This window comes from Carettochelys insculpta, chromosome 1 (genome assembly GCF_033958435.1).
Source record: "Carettochelys insculpta isolate YL-2023 chromosome 1, ASM3395843v1, whole genome shotgun sequence".
NCBI lineage: Eukaryota > Metazoa > Chordata > Testudines > Carettochelyidae > Carettochelys > Carettochelys insculpta.
In genome coordinates, this window is record NC_134137.1 from 329,401,104 (window position 1) to 329,415,194 (window position 14,091).

Consider the following 14,091-nt stretch of genomic DNA (forward strand, 5'->3'; position numbering starts at 1 on the left):
CAGCATAGATACAGTTCATCAAAGCCTGGTAACATATAGCATTGTCTACTAAAACAAAGACATGTCACGCACTGACAAATACTATTAGAATTATCTTTGCTTCATTTCTCCTAGGAAGCTTTTTATAGGCTTTAAACCAGAATGTTTTTAGACAATCTGGTAAGGCAGACATTGGAAATGAGATTAGTGAAGTAAAAGGCCAGAAACTAATCACTCTCCTTCTCTAACTCCCAAACATCGTATTGTATTATTCAACTCTGCCCGCTTGTCACTACGCTCTCTCTCTCTCTCCTCACTTCAGGATACTCACACAGATAGCTCCTTGCTTATCAATTAGAGGATAGCTTCTTGGACACCCCTAGTTACACTTACATTTGCTGTAGATCCCCCCATTACAGTTTTTCTTATTAATATGTTTTCTGCAAAGCTACTGCAAACTATTAATAGTAAAACGTCACTCAAAGAAAAGTGAGGGAGCTAATGTCTCTGCAAATTCTGTTTTAATGACCCACTGCCAACTGGTGCTCAAATGTATTTGAGCTCTTCGGTGATGCAGACTGTCAGGATTTAACAGTGAGATGCCTGTGTGGAGTTTTTTTTCCCCCCTCTCATAAGTGACATTTGCATGATCTCAATAATTATATGCAAATCTTACAATTTCCCCTTCTTCTCACATAAGGCTGATGTTACTTGTCAACCACACAGCTGTCCTGTGAGCCAATGCCTGTGGGTTGCAAAGATTTGGTTGTATTTCCATCTATTACAATCTTCATTGTTTAATTCATTAAAGAGTGCATAGTACAGATTAGCATGTAAATTACAGCTTCACTCTTCATTTATTGTATGGACAATCTCAGTAATTTATAAACAAACTGTTATATTTGAATCTGCTTCGTTTTATAGGGTAAATTGGGGAAAGTATGTAATTTTTAGGGCCTTTTAAAATATGGTTTGTCTTTCAAAAATATGGAGATGTTGATTTTTCAGGCAGTGAAGAGCTCCCACAATAGATGGCAACTTTGAACTTCCTTCACGTTAGAGCTAAGAAAATTTCATGCTTAAATGTGAGGAAATCACCCTCCTTCTCCATAACATAAAGACCAAGTGGCATTCCTCTTCCTCTCTGGTCTGATTCAGCATTCACACTTTCACAGGTGATAGCCATTTTAATCCATGATTATGAATGTATGTACCAACTTAATATAAACTCAGAACAGATGCTGAGAATAATGTCTGCGTCTCATTTATTGCCATTTCTTCCTTTGTGGTGCAAAATGCAAGTCAAACTATTAAAAAAATACATTGTACATTCACTGAATGTGAAATTTATTGTTACAAATTTACTACTAAATACTGACCTAGAAAACTGTCTGTAGCACTTATATTTCCTCTTATTATTATAGAAATTGGCATTTTATTCATGTAGTGTGTTATACAGTTAATCTCTGAGATATCTGTAGGGCTCATCGTACCATAAATACAGGAATTTTACCCAGTGTTAAGTGCTTATGTTAAGTTTATACTCATCACAGAGCCTAGGAAGCAAGATCTCTGAAAGGTCATTCTTCTAATTCTTTGAAACTGTCACTTAGATTCTCTAGCAAGGAAATAAGAGAGAAGTCATTAATTTAAGACCACAAGAACTTAATGAAATTTACTGAAATCGCCTTCTATTGTTGATTCAGAGAGAGAGAGAGAAAGAAAGAGAATGAAACACCAGCCCTGGTTTTACATTTGTGAATTAGTATATCAGTCAGTTCAGTTGAAAGGGGCATTTCGCCACCTTTGATGTGTAAATGGATTCATATAATCTAACACTGTGGATATAAATGTATAACACTTACCAGCAACTCTAATTCCTTTTCATTATCTTCCTTATTATCTTCATTACATTTAACATTTGTATCTTTTACACTCCCACTAGAAGATTCAATGTCTTCATTGTTTTCATGCGAATAAACAATTTCAGGGATGTTTGCCTCTGAAGAGTTAAGAAAAATATATTTTAACATCCACTGGGGGTGTTTGTTATATTATCTATTTTAACTAACATATGCAATAAGGAAGAACTAATTAAACTGGCTGTTGTACCTGAAGTCTTTGAATTATTCCATATGTCTTCATCAGACATTGCCAGTATTTCTTCTTTGCTGTTAAATGCAAAAGAAATGTAATGTGTTATTCTGCAACAATTATTGTTCCAAATCCTTTCAAACCTAAAGACAGCTAGTTAATGATGTAAAACCTTTAATGTGATTCAAAATTCTGCAGGAGTATAACCTCGCTGATCACAATCTTATAAAAGATTTTTTTTTGTAATGATGTGACAGAAGGAATTGATCGAAACCTGATAGTGAATGAAGATAGGAACCTAAAAAGAATTGAAAGACCAGCTGTGGTACTCGAAACAGTTTTCTAACATTTTTCAGTTAAATTTTTGGTTCCTTATTAGTCAAAATTCATTCAGTTGAATGGATACAGTATTATTTCTGACACTTATCACACCAGACCTGAAAGTAGATCCTAGATATGCAATTCCACCTATTACAATTGTGGAGCTGGAATCAACTCATCTGGCCATCCTCAGAGGGATGTGGAGGGGAGAAGCTCCCCCTCGACCCCCGCTTACTCCTCATGGTAATGAAGAGTACAGGGGTCCACTATAAAGCCCTGATAGTTCGATTTCATGTGTCCCTACTTGGCATGCAAAATTGAATCCCAGAAGCTCAATCTCCTGGTAAGTGTGGACCTACCCTAAGTGGTATCTAGATGTAAAACTGCTGGACCTGGGTCATTGGCAGGAGGGAATGAACCTGCAGCCTTAGGGTTAAAGTCACATGGGCTACGACAGGAGCTGAAAGCCTGCTGCCTCTCAGCTAAGGCTGGAGAGCAAAAACTTCACTCTCCTTTGTCAGTGGTCTCAGTGCTCCTGGGTTTACATAGACTATCTCTGACAGGTGTTTGTCTAACCTCATCTTACACACTTCCAACGAGTGGCTCTTCCACAGTTTTCCTAGGTAATTTGTTCCTGTGCTTGCTTGACTTCCTTTATTGTTAGGAAGTTTTTCCTAATATCTAACCTAAATCTCCCTTTGCGTAATTTAAACCTTAGTGGCAAAGAAGAACAATTTATCGCCCTCTTTCTAACAACTTTTTAGGTACTTGAAGACTGTTTCCATGCCTCCCCTCAGTCTTTTCCGTAGACTAAACAAACTCACTTCTTTCAATTTTCCTCAGAGATCATGATTTCTAGACCTTTTATCATTTTTATTGCTGCCTGCTGGGCTTTCTCTAATTTGCCCACGTCTTTCCTGAAGCATGGTACCAAGAAATGGAAAGAATCAGTTGAGATCTTATCAATACTGAACAGAACAGAAAATTTGCTACTTATGTTTTTTTTCTTACAACATTACTGCTAATACTTTGTAAAATGATGTTTGCTTTTTTTTTGTTTAATCATAGTTAATCTGCAATCCATTATAACCCCAGATTCTTTTCCACAATACTTCTTCCTAGGCAGTCATTTCCCATTGTGTATACGTTCAATTGATTATGCCTTACTCAGGCTGGGTCTACACAAGCCCCTTCCTTTGGGAAGGGACATGTTAATGTGCGGGTTTGGAAGATGCTAATGAGGCGCTGCTATGAATATGCAGCGCCTCATTAGCCTAATGGTGGCCGACGGCCGTGGCAATTCAAAAGTGTGGCTTTTGAATCGCGTGCCACCCATGGAGATGGGGACCTTCTGAAAGGACCCCCCACGTTTCGAAAGCCCCTTCTTCCTATCTGGTGTTAGGAAGAAGGGGATTTTGAAAACTGGGGGGGGGTCCTTTTGGAAGGTCCCCATCTCCACGGGCAGCGCACAATTTGAAAGCTGCACTTTTGAATTGCTGCGGTTGCCATTATGCTAATGAGGCACTGCATATTCATAGCAGCACCTCTTTAGCATCTTTTGAACCTACTTATTAGCATGCCCCTTCCAAAAGGAAGGGGCTCATGTAGACACAGAGCATGTGTAGTACTTTGCATTTGATTTTTCTGAATTTCATCCAATTTATTTCAGCTCATTCCTCTAGTTTATCAATATTTTGAATTCAAATCCTGTGCTCCAAACCATTTGAAAATCTTCTCACTTTGGTATCACCTGCAAACTTTGTAAGCTTACTCTCCATTCCATTATCCAAAACATTTATGAACATACTGTTTGATACCAGACCCAGGACAGATCCTTCTGGGACCCCAGTAAATATGCCATTCCAGCCTGAATATGAGCCACTGATAACTACACTCCCACCAACTGTTCACCCACCTTGTAGTAGGTTCATCTAGGCAATATTTCCCCATTTTGTTTATGAGATCATGAGAGACAAGTCGAGATATACCACATTTAACACTTCCCCCAATTCACAAGGCTTGTTACCCTGTCAAAGAAGGATATTAGCTTGGTTTGTTATGTTTTGTTCTTGACAAATCTATGTTCACTGTTATCATATGATTTTCTTCAAGGAACTTACACATTGATTGTTTGATTATTTGCTCCATTGTCTTTTGGCTACTGAAGTAAAGCTGACTGGTCTATAATTTCATGGATTGTCTTTATTACCCATTTTATAAATGAATGTTAATATTTTCCCTTTTCCAATCCTCCAAGATCCTTTCTGTCCTCCACAAATTCTCAGAGACAATTGCTAATGGTTTAAAGATCTTTTCAGCTAATTCCTTTGGTGCTCTGTGATGGATTTTGTTGGGCCCTGCCAACCGGGAGCCATCTAACTTGTCAATGTAACTTGCTGTTTCCTTACTTCCACTGCAGAACCTAGCCCATTTACATTGATTTTCACTTTGTTAGTCCTCTAGTCACTAGTAACTTTTAGAATGAAAAGTGTGTTCTATTATTGTCTCTCCCTGTACTTGGTTTCTGTGTTACTTGTAATGTATTTGTAACATGTTTTCTTGTTACCTTTCATTTCCTTAGCTAGCTTGATATTATTTTCTGTCTTGGCCCTTTTAATTGTGTTGCTACATAATCGTGTTGTTGCTGATGATGTTGTTGTTGTTTTTATATTACTCCTTCATAATTTGACCTAGTTTGTACTTTTTGTATGACTCTAACTTTCAGAAAATGCCAGACTGTCTTAGAATCAACATACATCTAGTCTGGCATCTGCTTCAGCCAATCACCCAGCACTAGATACATCAGAGGAGGGTATAAGGACAACCCTTCCACACATATTTGTTACAATTAATTAACAACACAGGGTATTTTTAACATCTGTATAAATGCCCAAACAGGCTTGCATTCTGTTAAGCTCTTGGTCTCAGCTCATTTAGGGTCAGTTTCTCCCACTCTTACTAACACTGAAACTCTGCCAATAGCGCTGTTATAGTGCAACACTGTAGTTAACATAGATTCTTAGCACTTTGGGAGAAGCTCCATCTTCTTATTACTTCCTTGCATTTCAGCTAGCAAAATGTATCTTGATTCTTGACTAAGTTTTTGAGCCCAACTGTAATACAGATAATAAATAGTGATGTTACTGATGGTGCTCAAGCAAAGAGTGCCTCATTCATAGTCATTCTGAATCTTCTTACACATCCTCCAGGGCTGGTGCCGTCGACGTTCAACGTCGAAGTAGTGTCAGGGAACATCGAAAAGAGCCGCCCCAGAAGGAAATGTGGAGCGTCCACACACACACGCACTCTCGGTCTAAATAAGGGGCCAGCAAAGCCTGCGGATGGGGTCACAGGCTGGACTAGCCCTTCTGGGGCAAGAGCAAGCCGCTCCCTCAAAGGGCCCCTCCCAGACACACTCGGCCTGCATAGCATGAGGTCCGCAGAGCCGACAACCTGCTGCAGACCCCATGCATACAGCATGGACCCACAGCTGCAGCAGCAGAAGCAGCAGCCAGAAGCCCTGGGCTAAGGGCTGCTGCACATGGCGACCATAGAGCCCTGCAGGGGCGGGACAGAACGTCTCTTAACCCCTCAGCTGATGGCCGCCATGGAAAACCCCGCTATTTCCATGTAGCGGGCTGCAGATCATCTACAAACACCCTACTTTGATGCTGAAAGTCAAAGTAGGGCACTATTCCCATCTTTGGATAGGAATAGCGATTTCGACATCTCACCACCTAACGTCGATTTCAATGTCAAAATAGTGCACAGCACGTGTAGACGCAACGTGTGCTATTTCGACGTTGTACCAGCGACTTCGAAGAAGCTGGCTAGTGTAGACGCACCCGAAATGTTTCATTTTGAAATGGAAGAAAAAAACTTTTAAATTTTTTCAAAATATATTTTCTGTTTGTTTGTATATTTGGCCAAAATTTTATGATAAAATGTTATCCTGAATTTGCATATAGTTTTGGTGCTGAAAAAAGTTATTTTTTTCAGCAAATGTATGGACATCTGTGACAAAACTGAGGAAAGAAACAAGATATTCCTATGCCTTATCCACAAGAACCTATAATACAAACGCTATATAATTTTGAGTGCTTGGCTTGCAACCTTTATGATGAAGCAATGTTTTGAAGTAGTTTTACATGTAGTTTTCCAGGTTTAAAGCACACTGAAAAAGAAATCCACTGAGTAAATCATAGGTTATCAAATGGGTTTGAAACCAGATCTTTTAGGCTATAACTACATTATAATTGCTATTTTGGGATACAAATTTATCCTGAAATAGCAAATCCATGTCTAAACACAGTAGTATTTCAGTTCTGGTACCGCTCGTCATACAAGGGGTAGCAGAAACTTCAAAATAGCCACTTATTTTGAACTTCAGTGCTATGTGGACAGCACCAAGTTCAAAATAAATTAACTTGAAATACATTACACAATTTGCATTGCTCAAATCATGTAAGTTATTTCTAATTATTGCTAGAGTTTAGCCTTAGCCTTAGATTCACAACACAGACCCCCATCTTGTGGGAAAGAACATCCCATAGCAGGAACAGACTCTTGTTCTCTACGGCTACACCTGCCCAAGAAGCACCTGTCAACAGACATGACAACTGGAAGGGATGCCCCACCAAAACTTCAGTCAATAGATTGCTTCTACACTTAAAAGCAGATCAAAAAGAGTGTTTCGCTCTGTGAACAGAGTGCAGCCAGACTGCCTGGACCTCACTCAACAGAATGGCTGACCAGAAACCCTGCAAACAGCCTGGTGAACCAAAGCCTTATCTGTCGACAAAAGGGCCTCAAAGCATCTACATTACTGTTTTGTTGACAGGAAACTGTTAAGATGGGCGTTATACCTGAACACAGAGAGGTATAACACTGCCAGCAGATGTTCTGAGTTCTGTCAACAGACTGTTGACAACACACATTTTGCATGTAGACACTCCATGGCTGCGTCTACACGTGCACGCTACTTCGAAGTAGCGGCATCAACTTCGAAATAGCGCCCGTCACGTCTACACACGTCGGGCGCTATTTCGAAGTTAACTTTGACGTTAGGCGGCGAGACGTCGAAGTCGCTAACCTCATGAGGAGATAGGAATAGCGCCCTACTTCGACGTTGAACGTCGAAGTAGGGACCGTGTAGACGATCCGCGTCCCGCAACGTCGAAATTGCCGGGTCCTCCATGGCGGCCATCAGCTGGGGGGTTGAGAGATGCTCTCTCTCCAGCCCCTGCGGGGCTCTATGGTCACCGTGTGCAGCAGCCTTTAGCCCAGGGCTTCTGGCTGCTGCTGCTGCAGCGGGGGATTCATGCTGCAGGCACAGGGTCTGCAACTCATTGTCGGCTCTGTGGATCTTGTGTTGTTTAGTGCAAGTGTGTCTGGGAGGGGCCCTTTAAGGGAGCGGCTTGCTGTTGAGTCCGCCCTGTGACCCTGTCTGCAGCTGTGCCTGGCACCCTTATTTCTATGTGTGCTACTGTGGCGTGTAGACATTCCCTCGCAGCGCCTATTTCGATGTGGTGCTGCGCAACGTCGATGTTGAACATCAACGTTGCCAGCCCTGGAGGACGTGTAGACGTTATTCATCGAAATAGCCTATTTCGATGTCGCCACATCGAAATAGGCTACTTTGATGTAGGCTTCACGTGTAGACGTAGCCCATGGGTTTTCCCAACAAAAGCACAGTTTTGCTGGTAAATCTCTCTCATGTAGACCTAGCCTATGAGGCTAGAAGGGGCACGACACATAGTTTATGTCTATACAGCAGCCCTATTTTGAAATAAGCAATTTTGGAATAGGGCTGCTACACAGAAAAATGTATTTTGAAGTAGCACTTAGCTATTTTGAAATACATACTCTGCACACATAGGACTTATTTCAAAATAGCAACCATTTTCAAATAACTATGTGCAATTACTGTTTTGAAATAAGTGCTTATCTCGCATCTTAGCAGAACCTATTTCAAAATAGTTTTTTCGAAATAGGCACTATTTCTCTTGCAATGGTTGTGTCTACACTACAGTTCTGTTATGAAAGAATGTCTTTTGAAAGAGAACATTGAAAGATGCTCTTTCGAAATGGAGCATCCGTGCACACCAGCAGAGACCGAAGGTTCAGTCTGTTCTTTTCAAAGGCCCTCAGCACAATTTCAAAAGAGAGCGTCCACACACACCAGGGCACTCTTTCAGAAGAGCAGGGACAGGAAGCGCCATGGGCAGGGTCACATGGTGAATGAGCCCTTCCAGGGCCACCACCCGCCATCCCCTTAAAGAGTTCCCCCCCTTTCCTCAGCCTAAACACTCCAAGGGGCAACAACCCTGTCCCCAGGCAGCCTGAAAGCGAGCAAGAGAGAGACAGCAGAGGTGGCATCCCAGGCCCCATGGACCCCCAGCAGCACCCCCACTCCATCACAGCCATGGCCAGCGCCCTAGCCACTGTCCTGGCTGCTGTGCTGCAGTGGCTCCAGGTGGCCATCACAATAGCCACCCTCCTGGACACCATCCTCAGCATGCAATGTACCCAGCCGGTCCCCCAGGTCATTCACCGCCTGTGGAGCTTCCCCACAAACAGCGACTGGTGGGACCAGCTGGTGCTGGAGGACTGGGGCGATGATTGGTGACTACAGAACTTCAGGATGACTAAGGGGACATTCCTGGAGCTGTGCCACTGGCTCACCCCAGTCCTCCAGCACCAGGACACACACCTGAGGCCGGCGCTTCCCCTGCACAAAAGGGTGGCCATCGCCCTATGGAAGCTAGCCACCCCGGACAGTTACCGATCCGTCAGCCACCAGTTCATGGTGGGCAAAGCCACCGACAGGGCTGTCCTCATCAAGGTAAACCATGCCCAGCTCACAACTAGACTGCATGTGGGAGGCGGGGGGCAGCATGACAACAGGCACCGTCAGGAGAAGGGTGGGCACCCTGGGGCCAGGGGTGGGGATGGGGATGGGCACAGGTGGGCAAGCCACACCCCACCCCATGCTCATGAGTGCACCCCCCTATGCCCTGGAGGTCATTCAGCTGATCAACAAGGTGCTCTTGAGGCAGCTGGTGCACTTTGGGGACCTGGATGATTCCATCCAGGGATTCCAGAAGCTGGGCTTCCCCAACTTCTTTGAGGCCCTGGATGGCACCCACATCACCATCTGGGCCCCGCAGCACAGCCGCAGGGCCTACATGAATCGCAAGGGCTACCACTTGGTGGTCCTGCAGGCCCTGGTCGACGCTAATGGCCAATTCCAGGACATCTACATGGGCTGGTCCGGCCACACCCATGACGTGAGGGTCTTCAGGAACTCAGGGTTGGGATGTCCTATGGCGGAGAGGGCCTTCATCCCTCAGCGGAAGCTCCCCATCCAGGACACAACGATGCTGCCCTGCATTGTGGCAGATGCGGCCCACCCCCTGCAGGCCTGGATGATGCAGCCATACACCGGGCACACCCAGCTGAGCCAGGACCTTTTTAGTGAGCGGCTGAACCACGCCCAGAACACCATTGAGTGGGCGTTCAGCCACCTGAAGCGGAATTTTAGATGTCTCTACACCAGGCTGGAGGTGGGCCTCCCCAACATCCCAGCGGTGGTCGAGGCCTGCTGTACACTGCATAACCTAGTGGAGGTGAAACATGAGCAGCAGGATGGGGTGTGTGTAAGGGAAGCCCTGCACCAGGCCTTTGAGTGGGGGACATTGTAACCGACCCCACCCTGCACACTCCCTCGCCACCCGCACCCTGCACACACACTCCCCCCACCCCACCCGCACCCTGCACGCATGCGCATATCCACCAGCATCCATGCACGGGGGACACAGGCTAAGCCATAAAAATAAACTATTTACTCAAGAACTGTGCCCCTCATTTTCTAGGGAAAACTATATATATGTGGGGGGAGGGTAAGTAAGGAGAACTATTTACATGGGAAGGGGAGAGTGAAAAGGGAGAACTATTTACATGGGAGCGGGGAGGGTGGATGGGGGGGTCAGGGTTGGGGGGCCTCACGCCTCCAGGGGGCTGGCTTGATGGCCAGGAGCCCCGTCACCCACACCTGCCCCTTCCTCCACATGTCCAGGGCCCCACCGGGGCTGGTGGCACAGGGAGGTAGGGGAGTGGCTTGGGTGTGGTCCCCGCACCAGTGGGGGACTTGGCACGGGGGGGGCAGTGGCTCGGCCTCCGCCTGGCCAGTAGGGTGTGGGCCAGGAGGATGAGGTTGGCTGGGGGGAGGTGGGGAGGGAGCAGGGCCTTGACATCGACCTCCTCGGGGGGGCATTGTGGGGGGGGCAAGGAGCTGTGGGATTGGGGCAGGGGGGAAACTGCTGGGGAGGGGATGCATGGGTGAGGGGGGCATGGGGGATGGTGGGGGGCACAACAGGGGGTATGGGTGCTGGAGTGACCTGCGATGGAGCAGCGGCAGGAGCCAGGTGGTCGACCACAGCCTGGGTGAGGGCATCCAAGTTGGATCCCACCTGGTCCCATGCCTGCTGCTCCATGGCAAGCCACTCTCGCACAATGCCCGTCAGCTCCCTGAGGGTGGCCATGTGGGCCATGTCCCCTGCTCCTCCTCCCTGGCCTGGTGTCACCAGCGGAGGGACCAATGGCGGCCCTGCACTGTCCCGGTCCAAGGCCTGGGCCACTCCTCCTCTTCCTTAGTGGTGGGGCTCCCTGGACCCATCACGGGGCTGGTCCAGCTGCTGGCTGCTGGAGCTGTGGAGACAAAAAGGGAGAGAAACGGGCCATTAGTCCTGGTGAGGCACCCCCTGAACCCTCCCCCCTCCCTCCCACCCCAAGCCAGCAGTCCTGCAGGGACCGCATCTTGGGTTCCCCATCTGGGTTCCAGGAGCGCTGGCTCTCCTTTGCCTCCCTCGATCCCTCCGCAGCCTGGTAGCCCATAGTACTGTCCAGCCCGCATGGTGCTGGGTGCTACACGTCAGCCCTGTGAGGCCGAGGTGCTGGGGCCATCTGGCCTGCCCATGCCCTGGGGCTGATGTCCTTGCAGGTGGGCTGCAGCCACTCTGGGCGGGACTGCGCACTCCCTCCCTGGCCCCGCGACCTCTAGCATACACAGTACATACCTGTGGGTCTCTCCAGGAAATCAGGCGAGGTGCAGTCGGAGGGGGCCAGGCTGGATGGGCCCAAGGGGACGTTGATGATGAGAGCCCCCTTGCTCTACCCCTCATCATCACTGGTGTCCTGGATCCTTGGGGGGCACCGGCAGGTGGCTGCTGGTCCAGGCTGGTCCTCCCCCTGGGTCCCCGTCCCAGTCTCCTCCAGCTTGGTTGGGGGGTTGGTGGTGTCCTGGTACACGGCTGGGGTTCCTGCTTCCTTGGGCCCAAGGAGGCGGTCCAGCTCTCAGTAGTAGGGGCAGCTTGTGGGCGCTGCCCGTAACCACCCAGTCATGTCCCTAGCCCAACAGTACGCCTGCCGGAGCTCCTTCACTTTCGACCTCATCTGGTCCAGGGTCCGGGTGGGGTGACCCCAGCTGGTGAGGCCCCTGGCGAGGCACTTGAAGGCAAGTGCATTTCAGCATCAGACCCCCGTCTGCTGCAGGACCTCCTCATCTGCCCAGAGGGTGAGGAGGTCCTGCAGCTTGGCCTCTGTCCAGGAGGGGGCCCGACATTTGGGGGGCTAGCTCCCCTCCTGGGAGGACTCCCCCCAGTCCCTGGATGGCCCCTGGGGTGGGCGGGAGTTCCGGCTGCTGGCCATGGTGCCAGAGGTGCTGTGGCTTCGCCTGGGGCGTCACGGCCAGGGAGGACCCACTCTTTTGAAAGAGCGGGCCACGGAGCATCTACATTTGCTCTCTTTCAAAATTGTCTTTCAGAAGAGGGCGATTTTCCCATCCTGGGAGTGGAGGACCAACTTTGAAAGAATGGGGGAGTTCTTTGAAGTTAATTTTCTAAAGAACTCCGTGTCAGTGTAGACAGCTCTGCGGCTTCTTCCGATCCTAATTTGAATGTACTTGCTAGTGTAGACGCACCCAATGAGGTTTGCAGATTTCAAAATAGTGCACCTGCTATTTTGAATTTATTTCAAAACAGAGTGTGCGTACTGCAGACAACAGCAAAGTTACTTCCAAATAGTAGCTGTTATCTCAAAAAAATTTGGCTGCATGGCCAAAGCCATACTTTGTTTACATTCTAAAAGGACAAAACTACCTTTCTTTACTAACTTTCTTCTCACAAATGAATGGATTGCTTTTGCTGAAATTCACTGTAAAAAGTCAACTTAAGGAAGAGACGAAACTTGGAAATCTTCAGACAAAATGGTTAAAGATCATCAAAGATATAAGCAGCAGAAAAAAGGAACTTATAATTGAATGTGTTAGGTGACTCTGGGTCACTACCAATTTCACGTATAGTATCTCTTCAAAAATACTTTGAACTCCGCAGTTGTTCAGTGAATATATACAAACTTAACTGATGAATAGGTATATTGGAAAACTGAATCCTAACTCTAGTTGTCCTTGAATTACATGTGGGAACTTGATTCAGCATTCTGCATTTCTCCTGTGATACATATCAGGACTTGAGTTAATACCTAAAGCATATATATCGTTAGTCTGTCCAGCCTCCAGTCTTCTTTCAAGTTCATCCTTAAACTGTACTTCTTCTAAAAAGCCTACAAACATTATCATCTCCAGGGACAAATGATAATTAGAAGGGAGAAAATGTCTATTACCACCCAGAGATATGAAACATCATCATTTGGTCATACCGCTTTTCATTGCATTAATTTCTCCTTCCACTATTTGTACGTTGTTTATCTAGACAAGTAATCCCATCAGGCTATCAACCATTACTTCATACTCACCTATAAAATGTCTAGCTCATGATTTGGGTTATAAAATAATAAAAATAAATGAATTTATGATGCAGTTTGTGTTTTATGTATTAATGACCTCATTTCAGGAGACTCACAGGACTTTACAGGCAGTGCCTGTGTCTTCCCAGGCACATAAGAGCTACGTCTACACGTGAACGCTACATCAAAGTAGCTTATTTCGATGTAGCAACATCGAAATAGGCTATTTCGATGAATAACGTCTACACGTCCTCCAGGGCTGGCAACGTTGACATTCAACATCGACGTTGCGCAGCACCACATCGAAATAGGTGCTGCGACGGAACGTCTACACGCCAAAGTAGCACACATCGAAATAAGGGTGCCAGGCACAGCTGCAGACAGGGTCACAGGGCAGACTCAACAGCAAGCCGCTCCCTTAAAGGGCCCCTCCCAGACACAGTTGCACTAAACAACACAAGATCCACAGAGCCGACAACTGGTTGCAGACCCTGTGCATGCAGCATGGATCCCCAGCTGCCTCAGCAGCAGCCAGAAGCCCTGGGCTAAGGGCTGCTGCACACGGTGGCCATAGAGCCCCGCAGGGGCTGGAGAGAGAGCGTCTCTCAACCCCTCAGCTGATGGCCGCCATGGCGGACCCCGCTATTTCAATGTTGCGGGACGCGGATCGTCTACACGTGCCCTACTTCGACGTTCAACTTCAAAGTAGGGCACTATTCCCATCCCCTCATGGGGTTAGCAGCTTCGACGTCTCGCCACCTAACGTCGATGTTAACATCGAAATAGTGCCCAACACGTGTAGCCGTGACGGGCGCTATTTCGAAGTTAGTGCCGCTACTTCGAAGTAGCGTGCACATGTAGACACGGCTAAGAACAGCCATTCTGAGCCAGACC

The 14,091-nt window shown here is 46.8% G+C and overlaps 1 protein-coding gene across 2 annotated transcripts in view; it reads right to left on the reverse strand.

The window, feature by feature from the left end:
* PPP1R3A (protein phosphatase 1 regulatory subunit 3A) overlaps positions 1-14,091 on the reverse strand; it is a 54,737-nt gene that overhangs the window by 4,202 nt on the left and 36,444 nt on the right. For both annotated transcript variants that reach the window (XM_075014763.1, XM_075014755.1), the window contains 2 exons: positions 2,092-2,150; positions 1,845-1,981 (listed from right to left, as the gene is read on the reverse strand). In XM_075014763.1, coding sequence (XP_074870864.1) covers positions 1,845-1,981; positions 2,092-2,150 — 196 coding nt within the window. The remainder of the gene's footprint in view (positions 1-1,844; positions 1,982-2,091; positions 2,151-14,091) is intronic.